Raw genomic sequence first — 15,403 nt, 5'->3', positions numbered from 1 at the left:
CGGTCCACCTGAAGACTTCCTTTATCTAAGAAAAACATGTCCATTTTATTTAAGCTACTGTTATTTTGGGCTTCCTAAAATTATGTGGCCAAATCTAATCTTGACTAATAAAATATTTCACATTTTCCTATTTCAATGTAATCCTTTTTTATTACCACATAAATCAATGAGCACTTTCAATTTGAAATAGTAAGCTGTAACTTACCACTAAGAGCCTTACTTCAGAGCACCTTCTTGCTAGCTGCCGAATCAGTGAATGAGCCTCAGGTAATAAAGGTTTTTCAAGACAAGCCAATAATGCATAAAGCCACCTTCCCTAAAGAGGATTTTAGAAAAAGTAGTAAGTAGCAAATACCGTACCCTAAGTTTAAGTTATTTTTTTAAATGTCCAAAGTTGTGTCTGGTTATTTGCTATGAATAAATCAATGTAACATTAACTGTATTATGTTTGGATATAGACAACAAGGGATTATCTAGACAGCCAGCCAATAGCTTTTGTATCTTCTTACCACAGACATAGGACATTGGATACTTCAAATACCCTTAGGTCCAAAGAGTTCATTTTAGAGATTCTTCCTATAATGGAAGTCCTGATTTCTAGTCAGAAAACTACATTAAGATGTGCTAATCCTTGCAAAAATTAAGACACATTTTTCCTTTACCCTTTATAGACAGATATGCAAATATATAATTTTATAAATTTATAACTTTGCTCTATGCCTATACAAAAAAATATACTCTAGATGAAATAATGTTGTGAGGGGCACCTGGCTGGCTCAGTTGGTGGAGCATGCAACCCTTGATCTTGGGACTGTGAGTTCAAGCCCCATGCTAGAAATAGAGAGTACTTAAAAAAATAAATCTTGGGGCGCCTGCGTGGCTCAGTGGGTTAAGTAGCTGCCTTCGGCTCAGGTCATGATCTCAGGGTCCTGGGATCGAGTCCCGCATCGGGCTCTCTGCTCAGCAGGGAGCCTGCTTCCCTTCCTCTCTCTCTGCCTGCCTCTCCGTCTACTTGTGATTTCTCTCTGTCAAATAAATAAATAAAATCTTAAAAAAAAATAAAAATTAAAAAAAAATAAATCTTAAACAAATTATAAAAAATGTTTTGATACTTCTGTTAAGTACCATGGCAAACAATCTATCCCCACTCTTTTTATATATTTACTTATTTTTAAAGTAGGCTCCATGCTTAGCATGGAGCGCAATGGAGGGCTTGAACTCACGATCCTGAAATTAAGACCTGAGCTGAGATCAAGAGTCAGACACTTAACCAACTGAGCCCCCCAGGTACTCCATCCCCATCCTCTTTTGAAATGTTCTCTCTTTTTTTTTTTAATTACAAAAGGAAAAAATATTCAATTCAGAAAAACTGAAGAATACAAAGAGCACAAAGTAAAAAACACAAACACAACCCCATCCAGATAAAATTTCTAATTTAAAAAAGTGCTAATTTTTATCTTTAGCATATTTATTATGTACAACTTATAAAAAAATAAAGTTCCATTAATGCAGTAATATTAATAATGTGGTAGTAACCTTGTGTAGCCCTCTTCTTTACTTGCAATACATAGTTAAGTATCTCCCATGTTGTTAAATGGGATTAATAACATCTCAACATAACACTTATATAAATACTCCTTAACCAAACACTTTCCTGTCACTGCTGGTTTATTCTTTCTTTTCCCAAACTCTTTGAGAGTATAATGATAGATATTATACCCCTAGGACCAAGTCTAGAGTTGGAACACAACAGGAGCTTAAATTAAAATCTTTATGGAATGAATGTTCCATTTTGAATGCACCATAATTAACCAATTTCCTATTGTTGAGCACTCAGGTTTAATTTGCTGCTGTTATCTAAAAAATAGTGTGATAAATATCCTTGAACATAAATTTTAGAGCATCTCTGGTTTTTTGGGCTAAATTCCTAGAAATAAAATGGTAGTATCAAAGGGTATATGTGTTCATAAATGTTTCTGAGATATAATCAGTAAATTGTACCCCAGAAAAATTATATCAAATTCTATTTCCACCAGCAGTGTATATGACTGAATTTATTCTGAGGAACAAATCACTCTGGAGAAACCTAAAGAATATTAAACAATGTTTACATAGCAATTCATGCAACAAACTAAATTAGCTCCTCAAGCTACCCCAAATCAGTAAGACTTTTTCTTAAACAAAAGATTCACATCCAAGTTTCTTTTATAAATAATAACTGGCATCCTCTTCTACATCAAAAAAACTATTATACATTTAAACTTGGCTCAAATTCTCAGGGCTACATTTACCATATAACTGGCATTCAGGTATTCAAATGGCTCTTAAACCTCTACTGATTGTCTAAGATGTATTTATATTTAGAGGCACCTTTTCTCAAAGTCAGTGAACACAATGTGGCAATACTAAAATGTAAAAACAAAACCCAAAACAAAATAGCTGAACGTATTCTTTAATACCTTCACATTTGGATGAAAAATAAGGCTGTATTTATTTTTCAAGAAGAAATTAAAGTAATCCCAAGTAAAGACATTTAAAAAAAATGTCTTTTTTCTTCTGCTAGTTTATGATAAGCAAACTTTGTAATATAGGTCTTTATACACTGATATTCTTAATAGGAAAGTTCTGATAATATGGTTAATTGGATAGAAGAACTGAATACCGTTGATTTAAGAGTCATATCGACTCAAGGTTAGAAGCAAAGGGTTCATTAGGTTAAGATTTAGTACATCAGCTGTCAGTTCCTCTGACAAATATAGCTACTTTTTGGTAATATGCTCTCACTAATAAATAGGAAACGCCAAACTTATCACCTTATTACCTTGGGAAATCTTCAGAAGTTTAAAAAAATTTTTCCAAAAAAATCTTACAACAAAGTTAATAAAATAAAGATATAAGGAAGAGAAGGAAAACAGGTCAGGTAATACTGCTAAAAGGTCACTATCAGAGAGAAAGAATGGATGTAGAATTTAGAGTTGAACATCCAGATTCCAATGAACAAGTAATATGAATATATACAAAGTTATCTCTTGAAGGTATGCCTAATATACCTATGATGGGGAAAATATTCACTTTCACTGACATTCAAGGAATACAAATTACATTTACTTTGAAGTATTACTGTAAGTTCACTAAATTTGAAAACAAGCAAATTATAAAATGATTATAATCATTAGATTGAACATATGGAATTACTGATAATCAAATGTTTTTAACCTACAAAAATGGCAAATGTACATGGTTCAACTTAAAGCGGAGCTCCAGAGAAAAAGAAGAAACCTTTGCTGATGGCACTATTAACTGATTCATTCCTTTTGCAAAGCAATGTAGCAAAATGTAACAAAAGGTTATAAAACCCTGATTCAATAATTCTGCTCTAGCAATATCCTGAGAAAATGTTAATTAAATTAAATTAGTATAAATGTTTGTAATTTAGTCATGATTATAAAATACAAGAAAGAACCCAGAAGATCAATAATGAGAGAACCAAGTAAACCATGAGACATTAAGACAATGGAAATTATATGAGTTACATTATCATACAGAACTATATATATGAAATCGGGAGCTAAAAAACCCAGAATAACATATTATATATGTAAAATAACATATTACATATGTGTGGCCACTGAATCAGAAACAGTGATTTTATCTCTATTTATTTATTTTTTAAGTAGGCTGGGCATGGTACTTGAAATGACAACCCTGAGATCAAGACCTGGGCCGAGCTTAAGAGTTGGATGTTTAACCATGGTCTTAAAATCCAACTCACAAAAGAATATCAAATACCAACAAAATAGTAAGCACTGTGTGCCAGGCATTAACACTAAGAACTTTGTATATAGTAACTCCTTGAATCCTCCAATAACCTATGAGCTGTTATTTGCATTTTACAGATAAGGAGACTGGCGCATATAAGGATTCAGTACCTGCTCAAGGTGACACCCCAGCAATCCTCTATACTCTTAACTACACTGCACTGCCCCTCTACTTTATAGTTTTATATTCACAGCTCATTTTCATCTTCAGTTTGGGTCAAATAAGTCAGTTTGGTGGGCATTATATAAATGAATTATCTGCTTAATATCCTAATAAGAAATTGTATTATCCTTTGAAGTTAAATCTAATTTTTAGAAACATATATTTTTTTATAGTTAAGGATATTTGCAAAAGAGTATACCTGAGGCTCCAAAGCTCCCTGTCAAAGGATAAGATATAATCTTTGCCCTGCAGAAACTTATAGTCTGCTGGGAAAAACAGATAAACCAATATTGCAATATAATGTACAAATTTTTAAGCCTGCCATTCATCTCGGTAGCTTGGGAAGTCTCTTAAGTATCATATTCTTATGTGAAATTCACTAGATTTTCATTTTTATATTTTATTCTTTTAAATCTCTACTATATAACGTGCACTTAAGGGGAAAAAAATTAATGTTTAAAGTCACTGTTTCTGGGCACCTGGGTGGCTCAGTAGAGGTTGAGCATCGGACTCTTGATTTCAGCTCAGGCCTTGACTGATCTCAGGGTCATGAGTTCAGGCCCCACGCTGGGCTCCACATTGGGCAAGGAGCCTACTTAAAAAACAAACATACAAAAACAACACATTTACACAGAACACACACAAAAAAGAAAATGCATTTCAAATTTATTTAAGCCAGCACTACTTATAATGGGATGTCCAAACTGGATGTCAGTCAGTGATCTATTTGTTACTGGACTGCAGTGAGACAAGTTGCTTCTCCCAAGATATAAATAAACTTTTTTTTTTTTTTTTAAAAGATTTTATTTATTTATTTGACAGACAGAGATCACAAGTAGGCAGAGAGACAGGCAGAGAGAGAGGAAAGAAAGCAGGCTCCCTGCTGAGCAGAGAGCCCAATGCGGGGCTTGATCCCAGGACCCTGAGATCATGACCTGAGCTGAAGGCAGAGGCTTTAACCCACTGAGCCACCCAGGCGCCCCATAAATAAACTCTTTAGCTGACTTTTTCCAAGGTAAATCTTTCTCAATAAAATATAATATTGATTTGCATTCTACTCTAAGCTCCTTATTTCACTGCAAGCAAGCATAGTTTGCATTGTACACATAGTTTATGTACAAGTATAATACACACATATCCATAAATATCCTTAGAGTCCTATCTCATATATAAAACAAGTATACACAATTTTGTCTGCATTATAAAAATAAAAAGATGCAATACTACCAGTTCTGGAGTGAAGTCTCTTTCTCCAAACCAATTACTCAGATATTCTAATACGCTAGTTACTGTAGCCTAAAAAAAGGGGAAAGGGAAGGTGGAAGAAATGTATTAGTAATAAAACAAAGGCAAGTTCAACATGGGTTTCATTAAGTTTAGTTAAAAAGAAACTCTGATATTAAAAATAGTCCCATGCTTTAGACTTCCAGAGAAATTGACTGTATTTAGTAATTTGGTTAGGTGGATCACTCAGAGGGAAGAAGCTTTTTAGACAAATATTTTTAAGTACTTTCAAGTATCAATACCTTGGTTTAAACCCAAGGATTTAGTCTGTAACCACTAACTTAGTTTAAAAATACCTGAAAAATTCCCCTGGCTCTTAAAAAAAAATCTTTGCATAAATACCTTCAAGTTATTTTCATTAAGTCAAAGTAAAAATATAAGGAGAAAGTTAGCTAGAGAAAGATGGTTTTAAAGCTATATAGACAGAATTTATCAAACTATTGAAAATATTCTCTTGCTTCTTCAAGCATAATTGGACACTTAACGAAAGTCACTCATTGAATTTAGTATGATACAGTATTTTAAAACAAATGATCAAGTGAGACTATTAGCCAGTAAAGGATTTACAATAGAGCACGACACTTAAAAAAATTTATCTTTCAAGGGCACCCAAAGCTATGTGAAGGCAAAATAATCAAATTTCTCATCTGCTATTTAAATGGATAACAGAGTTCTTCATCCTAAAAGAGTGAGAAGCTTTTGCTCCAAGAAATTATCTATTTCATTCCTAATGGGATATATAGGACATCTGGAACTAGAAGTAACAATCTAACCTCAGTTTTACTTCAAACCCCAGAATCTAAGACTTAAAACTGAAATATACACAATTGAAGAGTTGAACAACATGATGTAGCATGAGCTCTGGAATTAGGTCAAACTGGGGTTAAATCCCAGTGTGCCATTAGAACTTGCTGAAACCACCTGCAAATCATTTAACTTTCAATTGTTTCCTTATCTATAAAAACTGGATATTAATAATAATTCTCAATATGAGTTGTACTGGGAATTAAATAACAACTGTTAATGAGGTTAGGACAGGACCTTATGTACTGTAAGCATTTAATGAATGTGTTTATATACTCTCATACACATTGAAAACAACAAATACATTCATCAGTATTATTGAATGGATTTTACCTGATTCATTCTGCTAACAATACTTAGCAAGGGAGGAAAACCAATCTGAAAGAAAAATGAGAATGAAATTTACTAAATGGTATTATAAAGGGTGCTTCATTATTTTCAAACTCGTGAGTTTTTGTTTTTTTTTTTTTAAAGATTTTATTTATTTATTTGACAGAGGTCACAAGTAGGCAGACAGGCAGGCAGAGAGAGAGAGAAGGAAGCAGGCTCCCAGCTGAGCAGAGAGCGTGATGCAGGGCTCAATCCCAGGACCCTGGGATCACGACCCGAGCTGAAGGCAGAGGCTTTAACCCACTGAGCCACCCAGGTGCCCCCAAACTCGTGAGTTTCTTATCACAATTTTTAAAAACAAAGAATGACTAACAGGAAATTCCTTCATTACCCATTATAATAAAACATTCTATCAACTATTACATTGGAAATGCCTCAAAAAATATTTTGCAATTTGAATATATAAATTTAAAAATGATGTAATTAAAATATGAAATTTCCTAAACTAATACTATGATACTATTGATACTATATTAATATGCTGCACACACGTTTTCAAAATCTGCAGCTAAAGCGAACATTTTCAGGAATAAAGGGCACTCAGAATAATTTTTTTCAAACCTAAGCTGATTCAATTAAAAAAGTATTTTGAGGGGCACCTGGGTGGCTCAGTTGTCAAGCGTTCGGCTCAGGTCATGATCCTAGGGTCCTGGGATTGAGCCCCACATTGGGCTCCCTGCTTGGCAGGAAGCCTGCTTCTTCCTCTACCACTCTCCCTGGTTCTGCTGCCTCTCTCGCTGCGTCTCTGTCAAATAAATAAATTTAAAAAAATCTTAAAAGGAGACTGTGCATTAACTCTGCCTCCTTAAATGGTTCTTCCACATGCTGTATTTTACTTTCATATATTTTGTAATAACAAGCTAAGTGAGTTGTAATTTTTTGTCCAATTAGAATACATTTTGAAATATAACGTCCATTAGGGCATTATCCAAAAAAACACAACAGATTGTGTAAGAAACAGGGCCAAATTAGTTTGTTTACAGACCCGAATCTATGTACACCCCACCACCATGTATAAAAGTACCTATTTTCCCCGCCCTTGTTAAAAGAGCTATCAAATTTCCTTTGCCAATGTTATCTGAAAAACAGCAGCTCAGTGGAGTTACAAGTTATATTTCTATGGTGAGTGAATATGGCATCTTCTCATCTAAGAGCAGTTTATATTTTTCTTTCTGTGAGCTATTTATAGCCTTTGCATTTTCTTTGTTTTTTGTTTCTTTTTTTTTTTTTAAGATTTATTTATTTGATAAAGAGATAGTGAGAGAGGGAACACAAGCAGGGTAAGTCGGAGAGGGAGAAGCAGGCTTCCCAACAGATAAGGGAGCCCGATGCAAGGCTTGATCCCAGGACCCTGGGATTATGACCTGAGCCGAAGGCAGACGTTTAATGACTGAGCCACCCAGGTGCCCCTGCCTTTTCTGTTTTAATTGGTTGTTGGTCTTTCAATGATTTTTGATGGTTTTTGGTTTGTTTTTTTAAAGTAGGTTCCATACCCAGCATGGAGCCCAGTGTGGGGCTTTCACTCATAACCCTGAGATCAAGATGTGAGGTGAAATCAAGACTTGAATGCTCAACTTACTGAGCCACCCAGGGGCCCAAATTTTTAGAGCTTTTACATTTTTTGGATCAGCTACTTTTAAATGAGATAAACACACAAACTGTGGGGCCAAGAAGCAGTTGGCGTATGATTTATGATTAGAATAAAGCCATGGGAAATGTAAGAATACCTTCAAAAGTTCATCTCCAGAATATGAAATCTATTAAGCATTTTTAAGCCCCTGTGTCATGTTTTCCTTTGTTTCCTGGACTATGCAAAACTCATAACCCATGCTCAATCATTAAAAAAAACCCTGAATCCTATCTCAGGAAGTTATCACATAGCTAAAACTTAAGAGATACAAAGCCCACCTAAGAAAAGTCATAGTACGGGGTGCCTGGGTGGCTCAGTTTGTTAAGCATCTGCAATCATCTCAGGTCACGATCCCAGAGTCCTGGGATGGAGTCTCACGTCGGGCTTCCTGCTCTGTGTGAGCCTGCTTCTCCCTCTCCCTGCCACTCCCCCTGCTTGTTCTTTTTCTCTCTGTGTCAAATAAATAAATAAAATCTTAAAAAAAGAAAGAAAGAGGGGCGCCTGGGTGGCTCAGTGGGTTAAAGTCTCTGCCTTCGGCTCAGGTCATGATCCCAGCATCCCTGGATCAAGCCCTGCATCCGGCTCTCTGCTCAGCGGGGAGCCTGCTTCCTCCTCTCTCTCTGCCTGTCTCTCTGCCTACTTGTGATCTCTGTCAAATAAATAAATAAAATCTTAAAAAAAAAAAAAAAAAAGAAAGAAAGAAAGGTAGGTCACAGTACATTGTTTCAGAAACTGGGCTGCACATTTTTAAATAAGAGAGCCAATTAGCTAGGTCATAGGTTGGCAAACATTTTCTGTAAAGAGCCAGAGGGTATTTTAGGCTTTGCAGGCCATACACTCAGTAACTTAGTATTATTTTAAAAACACTCCTGGCTCATATGCTATACAAAAACAGCCTGCAAACTAGATTTGGCCTAGGTTGTAGTTTCAGAATCTTTGTATCAAATCATACACCAAAAGTAGAACTCCTTTGATTTATCCACAGATCACTTACTTGCACATAATCAATTCCAGGACCTTCACTGGTAGCTGGTCCAACAGCCCCTTCAGCACATAACCTTTCACCCAGACAAAATTTTTTCCAGCCTTCTTCATCTTCAGATTTTGGCTAAAAGAAAAAAAAAAATTATCTTATTTCTATGTTGTTTCGTTTTTAACTGAATAGTTAAAAAAAAAGTGAAGTCTTTTATATTCCTACCACTTCAACAGAAAGATATGGTGCCTATTATGGGTTGAATTTGTCCCCCCAAAATTTGTATGTTGAAGCCCTACCCTCCAGTATCTTAGAATGTGACTATATTTGGACAAGGCCTTTATAATGGATTATGATAAAATCAGGCTTTTAGGGTGGGCTTTCATCATCTGACCAATGTCCTTCTAAGAAGAGGAAATTTAGGGGTGCCTGAGTGGTACAGTCAGTTAAGTGTCCAACTCTTGGTTTATGTGCCGGTGGTGATCCCAGGCCCCTCCTTGGGCTCCATGCTCAGAGTGCAGAGTTGGCTTGAGACTCTTTCTCCTTCTCACTTTGCCCCTCCCCACTGTCCCCCAACACATGTACACACACTCTTTCTAGAATAAATAAATCCGGGACGCCTGGGTGGTCAGTCGGTTAAGCCACTGCCTTCAGCTCAGGTCATAATCCCAGCATCCTGGAATTGAGTCCTGCATCAGGCTCCTTGCTCAGCAGGGAGCCTGCTTCTCTCTCTGTCTCTGCCTTCCACTCTGTCTGCCTGTGCTCGCTCTCTCTCTCTCTCTGACAAATAAATAAATAAAATCTTTAAAATAAAATAAATCTTTAAAAAAAAGAAAAAAGGAAATGTAGACATAACAAGAGTCACTAAGGATGCCTGTGCATATAGGAAAGACCATGTGAGAACACAGCCACATGGCCACCTGCAAGCCAGAGAGACTTCAGGAGGAACAAAACATGTTAATACCTTCATCTTAGACTTGTAGCCTAGAGAACTGTGAGAAAATAAATTACTGTTTGCTAAAACACCCATTCTGTGGTGTTTTATTATGGCAGCCCTAGCAAATTAATACAGTGCCCAAGTGTTACACAACATGTGTAGTTTGGATCACACTTTAATGGATACTGACAAACAAGGGTTTGTTCAAGAGAATGATAAAGATGGAAACTAGTATGGGAAAAAATGCACTAAAAACACTTACAAGAATGAAGGATGTTTATACCAGGGAAGGTATACCTTGTTGCTTTAAATAAACTATTAGAGTGCTCTACTTAAAAAATTCATTTTATTATTTACATAACATTTATTTTTGCCATGATGAACATGCTATTACTATTTCACTGTTTTGATGGATCACGATTTATTCAATCATGTTCAGTCATTTACATTTTTGACAAAATTGTATTGTCAAGTTACTGATGCAGTTTCTTTTTGAACTAGTAAGAATCTACCCAAAAGTCCTTATACTAAGCAAGAAAAAAATATGTCTACTCACCTCCTTTTCCCAGGAGGCCTCAAAGCACAGAGAAAAGCTTTACAGCCAAACTTTGGTTTGAAGCTCAGCTATACCTTTTATGAGTTAAATTATCTTAGGCAAGTGATGTTAGTTTGTTTCACACTTTTCCTAGAGCAGAGCTTTCAACTAGCATTTAGAAGCAAGCAGAGTCCATATACTGAATTTCTCAGCTTTCAGCTCCAGTCGAGGGCTATGCAAGCAGCCTCCTCCATTTATCCAAAGGTGTTACCATGTAAAAGATATTAGGAAGAACTGCCTAGAGGAAGCTTCTAAGATCTGAAATCTATGAACTATGTGAAAGTGGGAGCAAAACCTTGGTTACACACAATTTTTTCTTCTGAATATAAATAGCTTTTATGTGATTCTAAGAATACCAGACTACCTAAAAAAGTTAGAAGTCTTGTCCTGGAACAATGTATCCATCTCTTCTCCACCTCCCTTTTTTATACAGTAGTCCAGATATAACATACCTCCTGAAGTTGAAAATTATATCTAAACTGATAAAGCACAGAAAATACTACTTTCTAATATGCGCAACAGGCTTTACTAAAATGTCACTGGTATTGGCACCATTACCTTACTAGGAAAATCCAGGGGCGCCTGGGTGGCTCAGTGGGTTAAGCCGCTGCCTTCGGCTCGGGTCGTGATCTCAGGGTCCTGGGATCGAGTCCCGCATCGGGCTCTCTGCTCAGCGGGGAGCCTGCTTCCCTCTCTCTCTCTCTGCCTGCCTCTCTGTCTACTTGTGATCTCTCTCTGGTCAAATAAATAAATAAAATCTTTAAAAAAAAAAAAAAAAAAAAGAAAATCCAATAAGCCTTTATTCAATCTTTTTGTAAATACTGAAAATACATTTATTTTCTAAAAAATCAAGGTCTAGAAGACCCTTAAAAATTTGTAGAGGCGGGTGCCTGGGTGGCTCAGTGGGTTAAGCCACTGCCTTCAGCTCGGGTCATGCATGATCTCAGGGTCCTAGGATCGAGTCCTGCATTGGGCTCTCTGCTCAGCAGGAGGCCTGCTTCCCTTCCTCTCTCTCTGCCTGCCTCTCTGGCTACTTGTGATCTTTGTCTGTCAAATAAATAAATAAAATCTTAAAAAAAAAAAACAATTTGTAGAGGCTTGGGGTGCCAGGGTGGCTCAGTGGGGTGAGCCTCTGCCTTTGGGTCAGGTCATGATCTGGGGGTCCTAGGATCGAGCCCTGCATCAGGCTCTGTGCTCAGCAGGGAGCCTGCTTCTCCCCCCACCCCCACCTCTCTGCCTATTTGTGATCTCTGTCTGTCAAATAAATAAATAAATAAATAATCTTAAAAAAAAAAAAATTGTAGAGGCTGAACCTATTCAAAGTCTCTCAAGATTCTATGGATTAAAACTGTTATAAAAATAACAACTTGCATTACTGATTATATACTTTTTTCTTTAATTTTTAAAGATTTGTATTTATTTATTTGACAGACAAGAGATCACAAGTGGGCAGAGAGGCAGGCAGAGAAGAGAGGAGGAAGCAGGCTCCCCGAGGAGCAGAGAGCCCAATGCGGGGCTTGATCCCAGGACCCTGGGATCATGACCCGAGCTGAAGGCAGAGGCTTAACACACTGAGCCATGCAGATGCCCCAATTATATACTACTTTTACGGCTACTAATGCAACAGAATTATTTCTACTAACGGTCAATGAAAAAGAACAAAAGTAATAGAAACTAAGTAAGTGAATCTTTAAAGTATGGCAGTAAATATGGACTATTTCAAATAGGTACACACTGTACACTTAGACAAAGAAACTTACGTACCATGGTCACATTACTGTCTAACTGTTGTGATTTCCAGTGACTCCTATGTCTGATCACACTCTAAAGAAAGAAAAGTTAGGCAAGTGATCTTCAGAGAATGGATACCTGAAAAGAAAACAATTGTGCAACATCCTAACAATCCTGAAACTTGGAAGGTGGGTTTCAAACTGTATTATGTCTAATGATCATAATCTGGTAACTGGTTCATAGATATTTTAATTTTATCCTTCAGAATAATGAATCTTGGGGTGCCTGGGTGGCTCAGTCAGTTAAGTGACTAACTCTTGGTTTTGACTCAGGTCACGATCTCCTGGGTCATGAGACAGAGGCCCTCCTCAGGCTCCACACTCATTGCCCACTGGGGAGTCTGCCTAAAGATTCTCTCTGCCTGCTCCTTCCCCGAATCACATGCCTGCCTGCATGGTGTGCACTCTCACTCAAATAAATAAATCTTAAAAAAAAAAGAAGAAGAAGAAGGAGGAGGAATTTTATTTTTCCAACTAAAGTCTAAGAACAGAAATAAATCTTGAGGGAGGAAGATAGAAGGGGTCTAATTTTTTTTTTAATTTAAAATTCAATTAGCCAATATATATTACATCATTAGTTTCTGATGTAGAGTTCAATAATTCATCAGCTGCTTATAACACCCAATGCTCATCACATCATGCGCTCCTCAAAGCCCATCATCCAATTACCCCATCCTCCATCCCCTCCCCTCCAGCAACCCTCAGTTTGTTTTTTATAGTTAAGAGTCTCTCATGGTTTGTCTCCCTCTCTGATGACTTGCCATTCAGTTTTCCCTCCCTTCCCCTATGATCCTCTGCACTGTGTATCATATTCCACATATGAGTGAAACCATATAATGGTCTTTCACTGGTGGAAGGGGTTTAATTTGATTAAATAATTAAAGTACACTTACTTGTCGAACAGATGAAAACTGTGCCACTTGTTGTTGCTGCCACTGAAGTGTGGGAGAATATCCTTCTGGAGCAGGCTGGCATCCTGAAAGCTGGAGATCAGTTCATAAATATAAGAATCAATGTTAGTGTTATAACTAGAATCTCATGCCTCTACAAAGTAAAAGCAGAATCAAAATGAAGAGTTATAAATGATTAAGGTTATATAAGAAAGATACTATACACTTGCAGATGCAAAAAAGTAGGCCCTTCTCTTTTTTATGTCCAAGTTTAAACATTAGGAAAAGATCCCTATAGAGTCATTTCAGTAAGAGCAATCTGGAATGGTTCATAGTTGGAATTTCTAATCTAAGAAATCTAAATTATATGGGCCCTGAAGATATAATTTAGTCCTACCTTTCTATAATTAAAACAAAACAAAACAGTTTGAAGCAAAAGAGATATATCCCAAACTAAAGAATTTTGGTATAGGAAGAATGTACACAAATAATCTAAGACACTTGACTTTACAAAGGCTACTTTAACTTTCTAACACAGCATAACAGTTCAAAACTGATGACAGATTGCCTTGAAATAAAAGTGTATATTTCAAAACCTAGGTATATAAGACATTCTCATCCATCAACTAAAAATTTCTGAGAAGAAATTATATGAAACAGTGTAGTATCTGAATTAAAATATCCCGATAATAAACACCAAAGAAATTACTTAGAACATAAAAGGAAAAGGACCTATCAAAATTTAAAAGCTGCTGCTCTCCTTTGACCTTAGGTTAAACAGCATGACCTTAGAGAGACCTTCTGCAACAACTCTACCTTGTTACTTATTGGTCATTACACATGCTAATTTTCTTCATATCAATAGTCACAATATACATCTACTTTGTTTGCTTGTTTACTGTCTTCCTCAGGAGAATGTAAACTCTACTAAGGTGGGGATTTTTCTGTCTCATTCTTTGTTGTATTCCCAGTGCCTGGCACCACCTAGTTGCTTAATAAAAAATGTGCTGGTTAAATAAAAGAACAAAAACGTTCCTGGTGTGCAAGTAACTAGAAAAAATTTAAGATACTTGATACTTTTCCTTTCTTAAAAAACAAAACCCAGTCAAATTCAGAACATGCAAACTACACTAAATAATGTTAAACACCAGTTTAAGAATAATTATGAAAGCAAGTGGAAAAGGGTTCCCTAAAAATAAATGGTAATGTAAGTAACCTATTTAAAGAGTCCTTTAGGACTGACCTGAAGTATGAGGAGTCTCCACGAATGCCAGCGTTACTGAAAACCTCTCTGGAGGCAGTAAATGCCAACTGTCCTTTTGGGGAAAATGTACAAGCTAATGTCTAATGTTACAGGGAATAGTGAAATCTTACATATATCATAGAGATACTGTGAGACCATAGGAAAACCATTGATCTTTCTGTTTGGGCGGGGGAGGGGAAAATGGAAGTACCCCCTGCTGGGTAATAAAACTCACAGAAACATTCACACTTTGCTTCCTTTTCAACTTCTTTGGATCAATCTGAGCTACCACAACATCTGGACATCGAGCTGCTTCGATCCTACAAATAAGTAATAAATGCAAGAAATGTGATTACGGCTGTGCTTTGTTCATGGGCCGTAAAAGGAGCGGTCCATTTCCACGGTTCTTTACGAAATCTGAATAATAGTACAGAATTGCAATTGACGTACCAAACAAGGTATTTCCGAAATTAACTGGATTGAAAGCAAGGAAATCTGAAAGTACACATCTTGACATAGGTAAACAGAATTACGTTCATAAAAACTCGCCCGGATAAAGAAGTAATCAAGTGATCTTGATTCGACCCTACCTCGCGTTAGACTGGGAAGCGAAACAGAGGCGGGGGGTGAGGGGGGTAGAGCTGTGCCCAGGGGCAGAGCGGACGACCAGCCTACCCTTCCAAGACCGAGTCACTTACTGGACCCGCCTCAGGTATTCCTGAGGCGTCCTCGGGGGTACGGAGGGATCAAAACTCTCTGTCAAGTCGCAGGGCTCCACTGGCAACAGCCTGGGCATCAACTCTTCTACTGCAAACTCCGCCGGTACCCACGCCATGGTTTTTAATCCAACCAGTCCCACTCAGCGCATGCGTCAAAGCTAGGTCAC

The 15,403-nt window shown here is 36.9% G+C and overlaps 1 protein-coding gene across 3 annotated transcripts in view; it reads right to left on the bottom strand.

Annotated features, from left to right (window-relative positions):
• The window catches only part of GEMIN2 (gem nuclear organelle associated protein 2), a 24,653-nt gene extending 9,250 nt beyond the window's left edge, over positions 1 to 15,403 (bottom strand). The window contains exons 1-8 of one of the 3 annotated variants that reach the window (XM_059181967.1): positions 15,216 to 15,403; positions 14,753 to 14,837; positions 13,278 to 13,367; positions 12,359 to 12,418; positions 9,084 to 9,197; positions 6,403 to 6,447; positions 5,209 to 5,277; positions 206 to 316 (exon numbers count right to left, since the gene is read on the bottom strand). In XM_059181967.1, the coding sequence (XP_059037950.1) occupies positions 206 to 316; positions 5,209 to 5,277; positions 6,403 to 6,447; positions 9,084 to 9,197; positions 12,359 to 12,418; positions 13,278 to 13,367; positions 14,753 to 14,837; positions 15,216 to 15,352 (711 nt within the window). In that variant the 5' untranslated portion in view covers positions 15,353 to 15,403. The remainder of the gene's footprint in view (positions 1 to 205; positions 317 to 5,208; positions 5,278 to 6,402; positions 6,448 to 9,083; positions 9,198 to 12,358; positions 12,419 to 13,277; positions 13,368 to 14,752; positions 14,838 to 15,215) is intronic. The other 2 variants (XM_059181969.1, XM_059181968.1) reach the window with 2 other exon arrangements.

This window comes from Mustela lutreola, chromosome 7 (genome assembly GCF_030435805.1).
Source record: "Mustela lutreola isolate mMusLut2 chromosome 7, mMusLut2.pri, whole genome shotgun sequence".
Classification (NCBI taxonomy): domain Eukaryota; kingdom Metazoa; phylum Chordata; class Mammalia; order Carnivora; family Mustelidae; genus Mustela; species Mustela lutreola.
This window is presented reverse-complemented; position numbering and strand designations above follow the sequence as displayed.